We start from the raw sequence: 14,931 nt of genomic DNA on the forward strand, positions 1-14,931 counted from the left end.
AGCTCATACTATGGATGTTTCCTTCAATCAAAAAGTTACCTTGGGGGCTTCCCTGGTGGCGCAGTGGTTGAGAGTCCGCCTGCCGATGCAGGGGACACGGGTTCGTGCCCTGGTCTGAGAAGATCCCACGTGCCGCGGGGCGGCTGGACCTGTGAGCCATGGCCACTGAGCCTGCGCGTCCGGAGCCTGTGCTCCGCAACGGCAGAGGCCACAACAGTGAGAGGCTCGCGTACCGCAAAAAAAAAAAAAAAAAGTTACCTAGTCAGATAGGGCCTATTTATCTCCCCTTAGCACCTCAACACAAACACTGTGAAATTCACTATTTTATGTACCAAACCCAAAGGTTACAAAATGTGAACAAAATAACGTGCTCGGCTATTTTTTCAAAAGATATTCTTATCAACTCCGTTTAAAAACCCACACAATAGTGAGTCACAAGACGACTAAGAAGCTATTTTAATCATCTTTCTCTTCAGGATCACTTCTCTTCTGCTCTTCTGATTCTCAGATCCTCCTTCCTGTTTGGCCATCTTCCTTGTAGCCAAGGCCTACTTTTAAAATATTTTGGAACTTACTTTAATATCCATAATTCACAGAATGAAGGCAGTCACAAGTTTCTATACAATAGCAAGCCTTAGACTCTCAAAATAGAAATAGCAAACATCTTCCCCCTAGAGACAGTACAAGTAGGAATGCCCTAGCCGGCAGAAGGTCCTTCAAACCTCCGAATTCTGAATTTTCAAAATGATGAGTACATCTGAAGGGGTAAAGCAGCATCTTATTACATTCATGGGGAAAGAGTGAGGCATGCAAATAACACGACAGAACCTGTGCCTGAACCTGATAAACCTTTGCAGAGTTTATCTTCTGGATAGAGAGGAGAGAAACAATACACATTCATGACATGGAGAAACAGAACTGGCAATAGAAGCCAATAAGCATCATTAACTGTATAGGCATAAATGTATATAAACTTGGTAAAAAATAAATTAACAATTATCTGCACAGTGGGATTACAGGTGATTTTGGCTTTCTTTTACCTATATTGTCTAAAATTGTTGTTAACAGGAATACATTATATTTTTTGGAAAAAGGAAAAAGTTGATTTAGTCCAAATGTGCTCAAGAGTAGTGGCTAAGGGCATGGACTCTGGAGCCTGGACACCCGCTCTTCCACTAATTGGCCAGGTGACCTTGGGCAAGTGACCTAACCTCTCCACATCCCACACCCTGACCTGCTGGAAAAAAAACAAAGATGATTGTACCATCTTAGAGAACGAAATCGTAAATGTAAAGGCCTTGGCATAGGTTGGCACACAGCAAATGCTGCAGAAACGCTTGCTCTTATTACATGAGCTGGTAGGTTTCATCAACTGCAGTACCTAAGATAATGTTCATGAGATGGGCTGAACTTGAGCAAAAATTTTCAAGGTCAGGGAAAATATATTTGCAATAGGGTAACCACCTGAGAACTGAAGAGACTGAACATGACAAAGCTCAACCCCCTTGAACAAGCAAACAGTGACACAAGAACCAACTGGAGCATCAAGACTGACACAATAGGAAAGTTTTATTTTAAAAACAGCAACTCCTAATTGGCTCCAGGAAAGATCATGTACCACATGCCAACACATCTGGCTCTTGGTCTTCACCCACCCCTTTGTTTTCCACAAAAAGAAGAGACTCAAAGAAGATTCCTTCTGAATGTGTATCACCATTTATTGTAGTTTGCGTTAGGAACTGAACAGAGGACATTGTCTGTGGAGCGGGAAAGAAAGGAAAAGAAAAAGAAAGTATGTTTTTGTAGACTTAATTTCTTCAAAACACTTTATGGTTTCAAATTCTTTTTTACCCCAAAGGAGATTCAAGAATCCGAGTATGGTTAAGTAGGGAGCAGTAATACAAAAAATCTTATGTTTATGTGTGTGTGTGTGTGTGTGTGTGTGTGTGTTTCTTTGTGTGTGTTTTTACAAGCAGACGTACTTCCACATTTCTTGCACCCCTTTTTTGCTTTGGTAAGGCCAAGCCCCACAGGACACATCATACAAACGACCCCTGCCTTGAACTCACAGACTCAAGGGTTGAGGAATTTATTTACCCTCGCAGGATAACTATAAAGGTTTCCAACTGTCACATAGCATTAAAAATAACCCAACCCCCCCCCCCCAAACCGTAAGACGCGAAATCCTGATACACTTAAATGCTTCCTTTGCTGCAGCTGTTCCTCAGATTCCTAATCGTGGACTCACTACAAGGACCAGAGCAACAGGATTCTCTTCATTTTGTTTAGAATAAAAAAAAATTTTAAGGGACATTTCAAAATAATAAAAAAAAAAAAACTGAAATTCAAATTCTGAAAATATCTTGCCTTTTTTATTAATCATGTCATCTAACACCAATTAAAAAAACAAATATGTGAATATGATATAAAAATACGATCCCAGGATTAACACTTTGTTGCAGGCACAGTTATCTCACAGAATAAATGTTTGGAGGGCCAGGGAAAAGAGTTTATTTTTGTTTTTGCTTCTCTTAAAAAAAATCCACAGCAGTGCAAGTAGGATCAGGATGGGGCCGGCGGGGGGAAGAGTCTTAGCAGCAAAATGTCCAAGGTTCTCTAATCACAATCAACACCAACGGGTACTGGATTTAGGAAAAAAAAAGGGATGAAGGGGATGCTGCCCAGACCCATTCGTCATCAATCACTAAAAGACTTCCGTAGCAAAAGCCCCAAATTGTGACATATGAAGGACGTGCTCTATTACGCAAGCAATCATAAAACGTATCCCTCAAGCTTTTGACCACGTCTGTCACTTAAATATATGTACAGGAATTGGGCTCCTCTTCTTACTCATGTCCTTTCCGGTCTCCACTGTTTGGTCGCTCTGGGTGGGCTCTTGGTGTATTTTGCCACTTCTGGCCTCCAACATGTGAACAGCATTTGCACCACCGATGCTGCTCCTGCCTGCCTCGCCGGCCTTGGCTGTTTCTCGCAGAGGGTGGGCAAGGGGGATGGTTTAATGATCATTGTTCTGTTTCTCTCTCATCCAGGCATGAATCTGTTCTTTCAGTTCTGGCACTGAGAAAAGAAAGGAAAGAATTAATACCCCAGATGGGAGGGCTCTTCCTGAGAGATGATGCTTGTAGTTCTGTATAAAAGGAAAGAAAAGGCAATTCATTCCCTCACTGAACTGAAGGCTGAAGAAGAAATAGGACATGAAAAGTAAGAACTGGAATTCTGTAGTGAAAAAGAGCAAAGAATGTTTTATGTCTTGTCCATTAAGTGTCAGAAACCATGTAGTGTCTGGATTTGTTAAATTTCCCCCTTTTGACTACTCTCTGATACACGATTTTGGCCTCACTGCTCAGTACAGGTGCAGGCACTGCAGTTCGAGCCATGCCCTCCTCTACCTGGCTCCAGCATGCTCTCTGTCAGCGTCTGTCGGTTGAAGGGGTCCGTGGGGGAGTTCAGCAAGTGCCGCAGGATGATGGAGCGGTCCATGATGGTGCCAGAGGGCAGCCGCACGGGGTCAGTCATCAGGGTGTCCATCAGAGGGTCTACAGAGACAGAGCAAAGCAAACTCTGATCTAACAATAGAGCCTAAAACTGAAAAAGAAAACAGAGTCCCTCCTATCAGTGAAAAATATAACCATAGGAAACAGCAACCAAACGGCCCCTACCAGGCCCCCAAGTTTAGGAGGAAATCAGCATTAGATAAAGGCATACACTTCACCTTTTGTAGAGGGGAAGCACCCTTTTGTCAGCTACTGCTGGGAGGAAAGAACAGACAAAAAAGACAGCAGGACAGACAGGCCCTCCCGAGCTGTATGGCGAAGATGGCAGGCTAGAATCAACCTTTCCTCTTAGGACTACTCAGAATTCTTTGAAAACATGAGTCCCCACTTGCAAAGGCAAGATTGACCTTAGAATCTTCAGGGTTGTTATCTGGTTTGAAATCAGGCTGAGGACTTTTTTCTCTTGTAATTTATAATATGAACTAAAGGTAGATAAACAGAATTTCAATTTCTGACCAGTGTCTCAAAAAGCAATGAGAGGGGGCTCCCCTGGCGGTGCAGTGGTTAAGAATCTGCCTGCCAATGCAGGGGACACGGGTTTGAGCCCTGGTCCGGGAAGATCCCACATGCCGCGGAGCAACTAAGCCCTTGCGCCATAACTACTGAGCCTGTGCTCTAGAGCCCGCGAGCCACAACTACTGAGCCCACGTGCCACAACTACTGAAGCCCACGCACCTAGAGCCCGTGCTCCGCAACAAGAGAAGCCACTGCAGTGAGAAGCCCACGCGCCACAACGAAGAGTAGCCCCCGCTCGCCGTAACTAGAGAAAGCCCACGCACAGCAACGAAGACCCAAGGCAGCCAAAAATAAAATAAATTAAATTAAAAAAAAAAAAAGTAATGAGAGCACAGAATGTCCTCTTCTAATGTTACATGTTTCAAGTTAACTCAAATCAAAGAATTCCACGTGAAAAAAGCAGGCCCACTCGCCTCTGAACTCGTCTGGGGCGTCACTGTAGTCGATTTCTGCACGCGCGTTCTTGGCCACGATCTCCTCCACCTTCTCAGCCAGAAGTTTAAACTTCTCTATCGCTATTGTGGATTTGATCCCTGCCTTCCGCATCTTCAAAATAACTTCTTCAAACAATTCTTTGCTGTAGGATCTCTGAAAATGAGGAAAGACACCGTGAGACGTAAATATATTTTAAGTGGAAAAAAGCAAGCTGCAGAAAATACCCAAAGCATCATCTGTTTTCTAAAAAAGCCCTAAAATTCTAATGTACGTATATAAATACTTTGACATGGCTATAAATACATAAAGACTGGGCTAATACGCACCAAACTGTACAAGGCCTCTGGAAAGGGCTTCAGGATTGAGGCAAATGAGGGGAATTTTAAAAAGTTTTAATTACTTTTATAGCAAACATCCATTTCTCTTAAAATTTAAATATTAAAAAGAGAAGGAAATATTAAAAAGAGAAGGACTGAAAGTCTACTTCAGTCCTTGCCAGGCACTGAGCCCTAGCAGCCTATGAGAAGAGGTGGAAATTTCAGTTCTTTTCCCTAAAGGTAAACATGGTGAAAACAACCCAATATAGTTCATAATCAACAAGCGCATTCTCCCATTCCCTGTCAATCCTTATTTAAGATCTCTCAGTTCAACGCTGTTAAATGTCAGGGGCTCTGCTGACGGGAGCAGACAGGGTTTATGCCTGTGAGAGTGGGAGGGCTGGTCTACACAGCAAGCGCCCACCAAAGACCCAGGCAAGCCTGGGTTTCAATCCTGGCTTTACCATCTACCTGCTGTGTGGTCTTAGAGAAAGCTCTAACTCTCCTGAGCCCCCGTTTCCTCAGGTGTAAAATGGGGGTAGTAACACCTACCCCACAGGTGCCTAATTTATATAAATCACTGCCATTTCAAAATATCAAAGTATATCGTATTTTGCATTTACGGCAAAATCACTGAATGCTTGTCACTTTAGTGACAGTGATGCAAATGGAGGAGGGGAATGACTAAATCTGAAACTCTGAATGACAGGACCATAATCTGTGACCTGTGATTTCTAAACGAGGATTCACATGAACATCGTGGGATGAACTCATCTCAATACTTGTGTTCCCTTAGAAGGCTGGAATGAAAGTCCTCAGTCTTTCTTCGGTTCTTTTTTAACTTCAGTTTCTAAATAAGTGCACATGCTCGCTTTCTCTCTCCACACACAGCCACGCCCCTTATTTAATCCATGCAACTCAGGGGAAAAGAGAGGAGAGGACAAAAAGCCAGCAGGGCACTTGGGCCTGGCAATAATCCTTTAAAATAATTTGAAAAGTTCAGAGAGCCTCGGTTATAGTTTTCTGAAACTAAATTACTACATTAGGTCAACAGATACTTTATTTGGTGTCTACTTATTATGAGCCACGTAAGCTACAGTCCCCGTCCCTTTGGGAAGAGGCACAGGGGATAAATGGCCAAAGGGTTATGGTGAGATGTTGGAAGGGCAAAAACGCACAGGGTGGGTGCTGCTATCCACACTACTGAGACGATTCACCTTGAACTTCTCTGTGTAAACAAGTAGTCATTCTTAGCCCATTTACTATTCTCGAAAATATCACCCACTCTATTTCTCAAAAGATGATTGAGTTTTTAACCAACTGACTTCTGCCTGCTGTTAAGTCAACTTCTAAGATAGAGCAGTGGAGTGAGCATTATCAGAAATCAAAGGGTAGGGACTTCCCTGGTGGGGCAGTGGTTAAGAATCCGCCTGCCAATGCAAGGGACATGGGTTCGAGCCCTGGTCCGGGAAGATCCCACATGCTGCGGAGCAACTAAGCCCGTGTGCCACAACTACTGTGCCTGTGCTCTAGAGCTCGTGTGCCACAACTGCTGAAGCCCGCGTGCCTAGAGCCCATGCTCCGCAACAAGAGAAGCCACCGCAATGAGAAACCTGCACACCGCAACAAAGAGTAGCCCCCGCTCGCCGCAACTAGAGAAAGCCTGTGAGTAGCAATCAAGACCCAGCACAGCCAAAAAAACAGAAATAAGAAATCAAAGGGTACTTATGATAAGAGGACATGGCACTCAGTTTCAAAGAGCAGTGGTGCCAATGAATCGACCAAATACAGATTACTGAGCTGCTGCTTCAAGTTCAGTGTGGATGGTGTCAGAGAGGAAGCAAAGATGTTGTGGGTTTTTTTTGGCTGTGCTGGGTCTTGGCTGTTGTGTGCGGGCTTTCTCTAGCTGCGGCAAGTGGGGGCTATGCTTTGTTGTAGCGCACGGACTTATTGTGGTGGCTACTCTCGTTGTGGAGCACGGGCTCCAGGCGCGCGGGCTTCAGTAGTTGCAGCACATGGGGCCCAGAGCGCATGGGCTTCAGTAGTTGTGGCGCGTGGGCTCAGCAGTTGCAGTGTGCGAGCTCTAGAGCACACGGGCTCAGTAGTTGCGGCTTGTGGGCTCTAGAATGCGGGCTCAGTAGTTGTGGCGCCTGGGCTTAGTTGCTCTGCGGCATGTGGGATCTTCCCAGCCCAGGGCTTGAACCCATGTCCCCTGCATTGGCAGGCAGATTCTTTTTTTTTTTTTTTTTGCAGTACGTGGGCCTCTCACTGTTGTGGCCTCTCCCATTGCGGAGCACAGGCTCCAGATGCGCAGGCTCAGTGGCCATGGCTCATGGGCCCAGCCACTCCGCGGCATGTGGGATCTTCCCGGACCGGGGCACGAACCCGTGTCCCCTGCATCGGCAGGCGGACTCTCAACCACTGCGCCACCAGGGAAGCCCGGCAGGCAGGTTCTTAACCACTGTGCCACCAGGGAAGCCCAGGCTGATTCTTAACTACTGGACCACCAGGGGAGTCCCAAGATGTTGTTCTTGACCTCAAGGACCTTACAGAATGGCTACAGAAATTAAACATAAAAATATCTGCAAATCATATATCTGATAAAGGTCTAGTATCCAGAATATATAAAGAACTCACACAGAATATATAAAGAACAAAACAGAAAGAATCCAATTTAAAAAATGGATAGGGGCTTCCCTGGTGGCACAGTGGTTAAGAATCCACCTGCTGGGCTTCCCTGGTGGCGCAATGGTTGAGAGTCCGCCTGCCGATGCAGGGGACGTGGGTTCATGCCCCGGTCTGGGAGGATCCCGCATGCCGCGGAGCAGCTGGGCCCGTGAGCCATGGCCGCTGAGCCTGCGCGTCCGGAGCCCGTGCTCCGCAACAGGAGAGGCCACAGCAGTGAGAGGCCTGCGTACCAAAAAAAAAAAAAAAAAAAAAGAATCCACCTGCCAATGGAGAGGACACAGGTTTGAGCCCTAGTCCAGGAAGATTCCCACATGCCGTGGAGCAACTAATAAGCCCATGCACCACAACTACTGAAGCCCGGGAGCCTAGAGCCCGTGCTCCGCAACAAGAGAAGCCACCGCAATGAGAAGCCCACACACTGCAACAAAAAGTAGCCCCCCGCTTGACGCAACTAAAGAAAGCCCGCGTGCAGCAATGAAGACCTAATGCAGCCAAAAATAAATAAATAAGATAAAAAATGGATGAAGGGGAGTTCTCTGGTGGTCCAGTGGTTAGGACTCGTGCTTTCACTACCGAGGGTCTGGGTTGAATCCCTGGTCAGGGAACTAAAATCCCACAAAGCTGCTGGGTGCGGCTAAAGAAAAAGAGAAAGATGAAGGATCGAACAGACATTTCTTCAAAAAAGATATACAAATGGCCAGCAAGTACACGAAAAGATGTTCAACAGCATTTGTCATTAGGGAAATGCAAATCAAAACCACAGTGAAATACAACTTTACTCCCACTAGGGTGGCTATTTAAAAATAAAAAAACAAAACAGAAAATAGCAAGTGTTGGCGAGGATGTGGAGAAATTAGAACCTTCGTACACTGCTGGTGGGAATGTTAAACATAGAATTACCATATGACTCAGAAATTCTACTCCTAAGTATATCCCAAATAATTGAAAATAGGTATTCAAACACTTTTACATGAACGTTCACAGGATACTATTTATAACAGCCAAAAGGTGGAAACAATTCAAATGTCCATCAATGGATGAATGAACAAACAAACCATGGTATAGCCATATAATGAAACATTAAGCCGTAAAAAGGAATAAGGTATTGATACGTGATATAACATGAATGAACCTCGAAAGCATGCTACATGAAAGAAGCCAGACACAAAAGGTTATACACTGTATGATTCCATTTACATGAAATATTCAGAACAGGCTAACAGATAAATGTAAAAATAGGTAAAATAAAGACAGAAAGCAGTTTAGTGGTTGCCAGGAGCTGGGGTAAGGACGAAGGGACACTGACTGCTTAATGGGTACGGGATTTCCTTGTGGGGGTGATTAGAGGTGATGGTTGTACGATACTGTGAATGTACTAAATGCCACTGAATTACACACTTCAACATGGTTAATTTTATGTTATGTCAATTTCACCTCAAAAGAAAAGGAAGGCTGCAGGACTTCCTTGGTGGCGCAGTGGTTAAGAATCCGCCTGCCAATGCAGGGGACATGGGTTTGAGTCCTGGTCTGGGAAGATCCTACATGCTGCGGAGCAATGAAGCCCGTGTGCCACAACTACTCAGCCTGTGCTCTAGAGCCCGCGAGCCACAACTACTGAAGCCCACACACCTAGAGCCCGTGCTCTGCAACAAGGGAAGCCACCACAATGAGAAGCCCGCACACCGCAACGAAGAGTAGCCCCCGCTCGCTGCAACTAGACAAAGCCTGCGTGCAGCAATGAAGACCCAACACAGCCAAATAAACAAATAAATAAATTTATTAAAAAAAAAAAAAAAGGAACGCTGCATAGGAAAAGTGAGATTTCACATGGGCTCTTTTTTTTTTTTTAATTTTTATGGTTGCGTCGGGTCTTAGTTGCGGCATGAGGGATCTTCGTTGAGGAATGCGGGATCTTTCACTGAGGCATGCGGGATCTTTCACTGCAGTGCGTGGGCTTCTCTTTAGTTGTGGTGCGCGGGTTCCAGAGCGCAAGGACTCTGTAGTTTGTGGCACGCGGGCTCTCTCGTTGAGGCACGCGAGTTCAGTTGTTGTGGCGCGCGAGCTTAGCTGCCCCGCAGCATGTGGGATCTTGGATCCCCAACCAGGGATTGAACCTGTGGTCCCTGCATTAGAAGGGATTCTTTACCGCTGGACCACCAGGGAAATCCCCAGATTTTTTTTTTCCTTTTTTTTTTTTTATTTTTTAAAAGTCTTTATTGAATTTGTTACAATATTGCTTCTGTTTTATGTTTTGGTTTTTTGGCCAGGAGCCATGTGGGATCTTAGCTCCCTGACCAGGGATCGAACCCACACCCCCTGCACTGGAAGGCGAAGTCTTAATCACTGGACCACCAGGAAGTCCCCATTACATGGGCTCTTTACTACTATTGTTGTTTAATGGAACATGGTGTGAACAGACAGCGCTCCATGAACAACAGATCTGCCGTCCATCTGCCCGGAAACCACAGGCAGACTTGGCCCTCAGTGCAGCTCACTGTGTCAGGTAAGACCTCTCTCTCTCCTGGGCTTCAGGGACAACTGTCCTGTCGCACTTCCTCTCTGACGAGGGGCTCTCTCCTCAGGCCTGTGAGTGTAAGGCTCAGGGCTCCTCGCGCTGGGGCCTTCTGTCACCTCTCCCAGGCGCCTGTCTTCCGCCCGCTCTCGGTGCACAGGAGAGAAGGCTCTCAGTCTCTTCCCTTGCTCGGCTGCTGTTTTTTTCTCCTCTGTCTTCCCAGGAAAACAAGACATACCAGACGGAACCAGAGCGAAGCAAGAGCGCTGCTCCCAAGGGAGAAGATGAAATTCCACCACCTCCCTGGAGCTTTCTAGTCTTCCATCCTTCCACCCCCAGCCCCCCCCAGCCCCTCTTCCGAAACAATCCAGTGGGCAGGCTCCTCATCAGCTTACAGCCCATATAAATGGAAAGTGTCCAACAATGAAGACAAACGCCACACTGTACAAGGCAGCAGAGAAACCACTGCAAAAGTGTTTTTCTCTCCACTGTGCCGCTGGCACTTGTGTGCCTGCTTCACGTGTCTGCAAGAACAGGGCTATTTAGACATTCGAGAAGATCCATGTGTCACTGCGCAGAAACCACTGCCTGTGACTCAAGCCACATGCCACCACAGGCCACCACCTGTGCCGCCACCACCACAATCCACAGGCATTACCAGGCAGTGTGGACCTTTTGTTGGTCACCAAGGAAAGGCAGCTGGAAGCACTTGGAAACACTCCTTTGTCACCCACTTGGTTTGCACCGTCTCAGTGGGTGTGCTGTGCTCATGCACACTGCAAACTTTATGTTACGTGTTATAACCGCTTGCGACGTGGCAGCCACAGCAAGACCTACCAGGAGAAGAGGGAGCAGGCTAAACGACCCTTCTGAGTCCCTGACAGTGAAAGCAGAGGAGGCCCCGGGCACTCCTCACACCTGATCTCTGGCTGGGCCGGAGAGGCCCAGCTCCAGCCGGCCTGCTGCCCAAGCAGACGACCTGACCTTGCCTGGGGAGCGTTTCCATTTCCTGTCCCTCTTAAGGCTACCGCTTATCTTCCATTTCTCAATATGTGTAGCATCATACAGTCATAGGCTAGAAAATCATTTTAGCATCTACCCAAAGTAACTGCAAACACCTAACCTGCTCTTTTAACGCGACTTTTTATGGAAAAACTGCTTTAGACATATGTGGTTTTTTCCATTGCAGGTGCTTTGTCAAGACCACATCTCTTGCTTTATCCAAAAGTACCCATGTATGAGAATTATGTCTCAATAAAGCTGTTATTGAAAAGTAAAAAGTACCTACAATTCCCCTATTTTGACCTTTGGATGAGATATAAGTAAAGAACCTTCTGGAATGCCTAGTGATGGTTACCCTGAGATGTGAGTTAATACTTGGATAAATAATGTGAACAAAGATGCGGAGACTGAAACGGACATGGCACTTTGGGGGCATTTTAAGTGGAGAGCAGAGAAGCTGAGAACATGGGCTCAGGGCCAGACTGCCAGGTGGGAGTCCTGCCTCTGCCTCACATCAACTGTGCAGCTCGTTAACCTCCGTGTGCCTCCCTGAAAAGCAAGGAATCCAACTAAACCTCAATCGTAGGATCCTGTGAGGATTACAAGTGAAAACATGAAAAGTGGCTAAAACTTGATGCGTGGTTAATAACACCAGTTATTATAACGCTGAAGATGCTGCAGGACACAGGACCGTGGAGGGAGGGGAAGCCCTTCACGAGATACTGAAAAATTAAACATCGAGGCCGGACAGGGGCCGCTTGGACTAAATTGGTAGCTGTGGAAATGAAAACCACAAAATGGATACAATCAGAGGGACGCAAGGAATAAAGACGGGAAGAATGTAAAGATAACGTACACGGTTTGAAACCTGGAACCACCGAAATAATGGCAGCACTGAAGCTGTTATTAAATCTCCTTCTCGGGAAGAAGATTTGGATTCCCTGCGAAAACCAGGCTCTTTCTGGAAATGTAACCGATTTGTCGAGTGAGGCCCTTAGCAAGATGGGTACAAACTCAACTGGAGACGGATCTGAGAGCCAAATCTGCTCTTTATGCCCAAAGGAAAACAACTGAGTCACATCCATTTACACCAGACAAGTTCCCCTTGCCACTGTGGCCATTATTTCTATTTACATAGTAAAAACTTCTCAAACCACGTTTTGAAAAGTGTCACCTTCCTTGATTTCAAGTGGGGAAAATCCAAGAACAGATGGATATGTAATCGCGCAGGGTCTGCTGGGAAATCCACAGGGAAGCAAACTCAAGTCACCCACTCAGGAGCCTGAACTCCAGGCTCCCTCTGAAACTGTTCCCTTGGGCACTAACCTGGTCGTCAGCAATGGCTTTAGCGAACCGGGCACAGTCCAGCTGCAAGTAAATATCCGTCAGTTGGTCCAACAGCTTCTTTGGTTCAAAGCCGTATTTCTCAGGGTTTTCCACTTTCAGGTCACGGCACTTAGGACCACAGAGTTGCTGAAGATTAAAGTTCAGCATCGCAGCCAATCGGGGTCCGAGTTCCTAGGAAATCACGGGATAATAGGACAATTCATGCTGTTGAGACAAGCAAGAAGGACCCAAACCTCCCATTTCAGTGGAGGAACAGGAATTGGCAGGCTCAATCTTCAAAGAATCCCTTATATGTGCTATATCATACGCTGAAGGACATTCCATTCAAACTTTTCTTTACTCTCCGTTTCTAATCCAGTAATTCTAATACTTCGTAGAATGTTGCATGCTGATGGAATATTTATAAATACCAAAAAGGCAACATTTTCATTAAATTCATGCTTTAATTATAAAAACAAGGATCACTTCGAATTTGTTAATAGGTAAAAGAGGGAAACTATTCATAATTCCATCATCATCACACGTGTCATGAAAGTTTCTGGAGTATGCTCTTTCAGCCATCATTTTATGCATTCTTTTTCTATAAATTTCAAGTCCCTGACAGTTCAGGCAATATGCACTATTCTTATTTATTTATCAGATGCAAAGAGTGAAGAAATATAAAAGAGGTAGAAGATAAAATTTATGTCTTGAATAGTTTTAAATCTAGCCAGTGAGACAAGACAAACTCAAATTAAACAACTAAAAACTAATTATGAAATAATATGCTATAACCCCACAAGGTGACACAGTACCTACTACAGGTGGGCATACATTGCTTTAAGCAAACCTGAAATAGGAAAACCTGGCTTATAGAGTATTAAACACCGGCCATAAAAAATGAGCTGTGGGGGCTTCCCTGGTGGCGCAGTGGTTGAGAGTCCGCCTGCCGATGCAGGGGACACGGGTTCGTGCCCCAGTCTGGGAAGATCCCACATGCCGCGGAGTGGCTAGGCCCGTGAGCCATGGCTGCTGAGCCTGCGCGTCCCGAGCCTGTGCTCCGCAACGGGAGAGGCCACAACAGTGAGAGGCCCACATACCGCAAAAAAAAAAAAAAAAAAAAAAAAAAATGAGCTGTGAAAGCTTCTCTTTAAGTAACAAGGTTTTCATTAAATTTCATGACTGGATTTATACAAATTCAACTTAAATTTGGCTTCTAAAGGACCTGCTTTTGCACAAAGTAAAAAGTACTCCTGTATTTAATTGTTAAGAAACTGTGAGGTAAAGGAGGGATAAGAATAGGATATAATTGGTAATTTTTTTTTTTCCTGAAGTGGGAGAGTTTTGTGTTAACCAGCAAAGAAGGTGAAAACAGTGCAGCAAAGGAAAAGGAAAGATCAAAGCAGGCACAGGCAAAGGCTGGGGGGCAGAAGACTGTGACCCAGGTGTATGGAGAGCTCAGATCAAAGAGTAGGTCTTGAAAAACATTAATTTTAATTGACATGAAAATAATAGACCTAGCTTTCAATAATGTCCTTTACAAAAAATGAAGAATTTAGAACTAAAAATAGGCTTTATGATAATTTAGTCTCAAGCAATTTTTATAGTTTCTGACCTTCTGAACAATCAAAGAGCACTGCCATCGGAGTAGTTGAACATAAAATAAAACATGACTTAGAGCAGGGATTGGCAAACTGCTAGCTGCAAGACATATCTGGCCTGATGCCTCACTTCATGGAGTTTTATTGGAACACAGCAACAGCATAGCTAGCAGCTGCAACAGAGGCCATGTGGCCTACAGTGCCTAAACTATTTACTGTCTGGCCTTCATAGAAAAAGTTTAAAGAAGTCCATTGCAAACCTTTAAGGGAAGCAAGTGCCTGAAGTACCTTATCTAAATGAGTTGAGTGTTCTTACGCTTTCAGTGATGCACTGTTTTGCTTCATGTTCTGCTGCTCTGGCAATGAAATCTATTTATGAAGAGACATGAAAGGTAAAGGGGACAGAGGAGGGGGCTCATCTCTTGAGTTGCACGTAGGACAGGGTGTAGTGATAATGATGGAGGTGAGAGTAAACAGGGAAACTGGAGGAGACGTGGAGTAAAATTATATCCCACTGTAAACTTGTCTCCATGTGGGCAAGTCGCTACCAAATCTCAGGCCCCTTTCTTGCCTTCCTCACTATCCTGGCCCCGGCCCCACCATAAGACTTCCAAACTCTGTGTGTGTGTTTGCGTGCGTGTGTGCGTGCGTGCATGTGTGTGTGTGTGTGTGTGTGTGTGTTGCGGGGGATTGTTGAAGAGAAGCAGAGATCTTCATTTATGCCCCTCAGTTTCGATTTCAGAAACAGGATCCCGGTCTCATCAATCAAGTCATGGCCAAACAATCTGGCTACCTTTGACCTATCATAAACCCTAATTATGGCTCTCATTAACCTTTGGTTTCCTGAGTGTAACAAACCTACACTGAAGAGAACCAAAGATCTTATACACTATCAATTATTTCTACTTAATATAGTCTCATTTCCAATTGATGTCACCTATACTTTTCCTATAAATAAA

The 14,931-nt window shown here is 45.2% G+C and overlaps 1 protein-coding gene across 3 annotated transcripts in view; it reads right to left on the minus strand.

Annotated features, from left to right (window-relative positions):
- Positions 1–1,551: 1,551 nt before the first annotated feature.
- Positions 1,552–14,931, minus strand: part of UBE4B (ubiquitination factor E4B) — a 111,562-nt gene continuing 98,182 nt past the window's right edge. For all 3 annotated transcript variants that reach the window (XM_027110246.1, XM_027110248.1, XM_027110247.1), the window contains 4 exons: positions 12,372–12,563; positions 4,505–4,679; positions 3,411–3,557; positions 1,552–3,078 (listed from right to left, as the gene is read on the minus strand). In XM_027110246.1, the coding sequence (XP_026966047.1) occupies positions 3,017–3,078; positions 3,411–3,557; positions 4,505–4,679; positions 12,372–12,563 (576 nt within the window). In that variant the 3' untranslated portion in view covers positions 1,552–3,016. The remainder of the gene's footprint in view (positions 3,079–3,410; positions 3,558–4,504; positions 4,680–12,371; positions 12,564–14,931) is intronic.

Source organism: Aethalodelphis obliquidens, unplaced genomic scaffold (genome assembly GCF_003676395.1).
Source record: "Aethalodelphis obliquidens isolate GAN/ISIS:26980383/991018 unplaced genomic scaffold, ASM367639v1 scaffold9, whole genome shotgun sequence".
NCBI classification, from domain to species: Eukaryota; Metazoa; Chordata; class Mammalia; order Artiodactyla; family Delphinidae; genus Aethalodelphis; species Aethalodelphis obliquidens.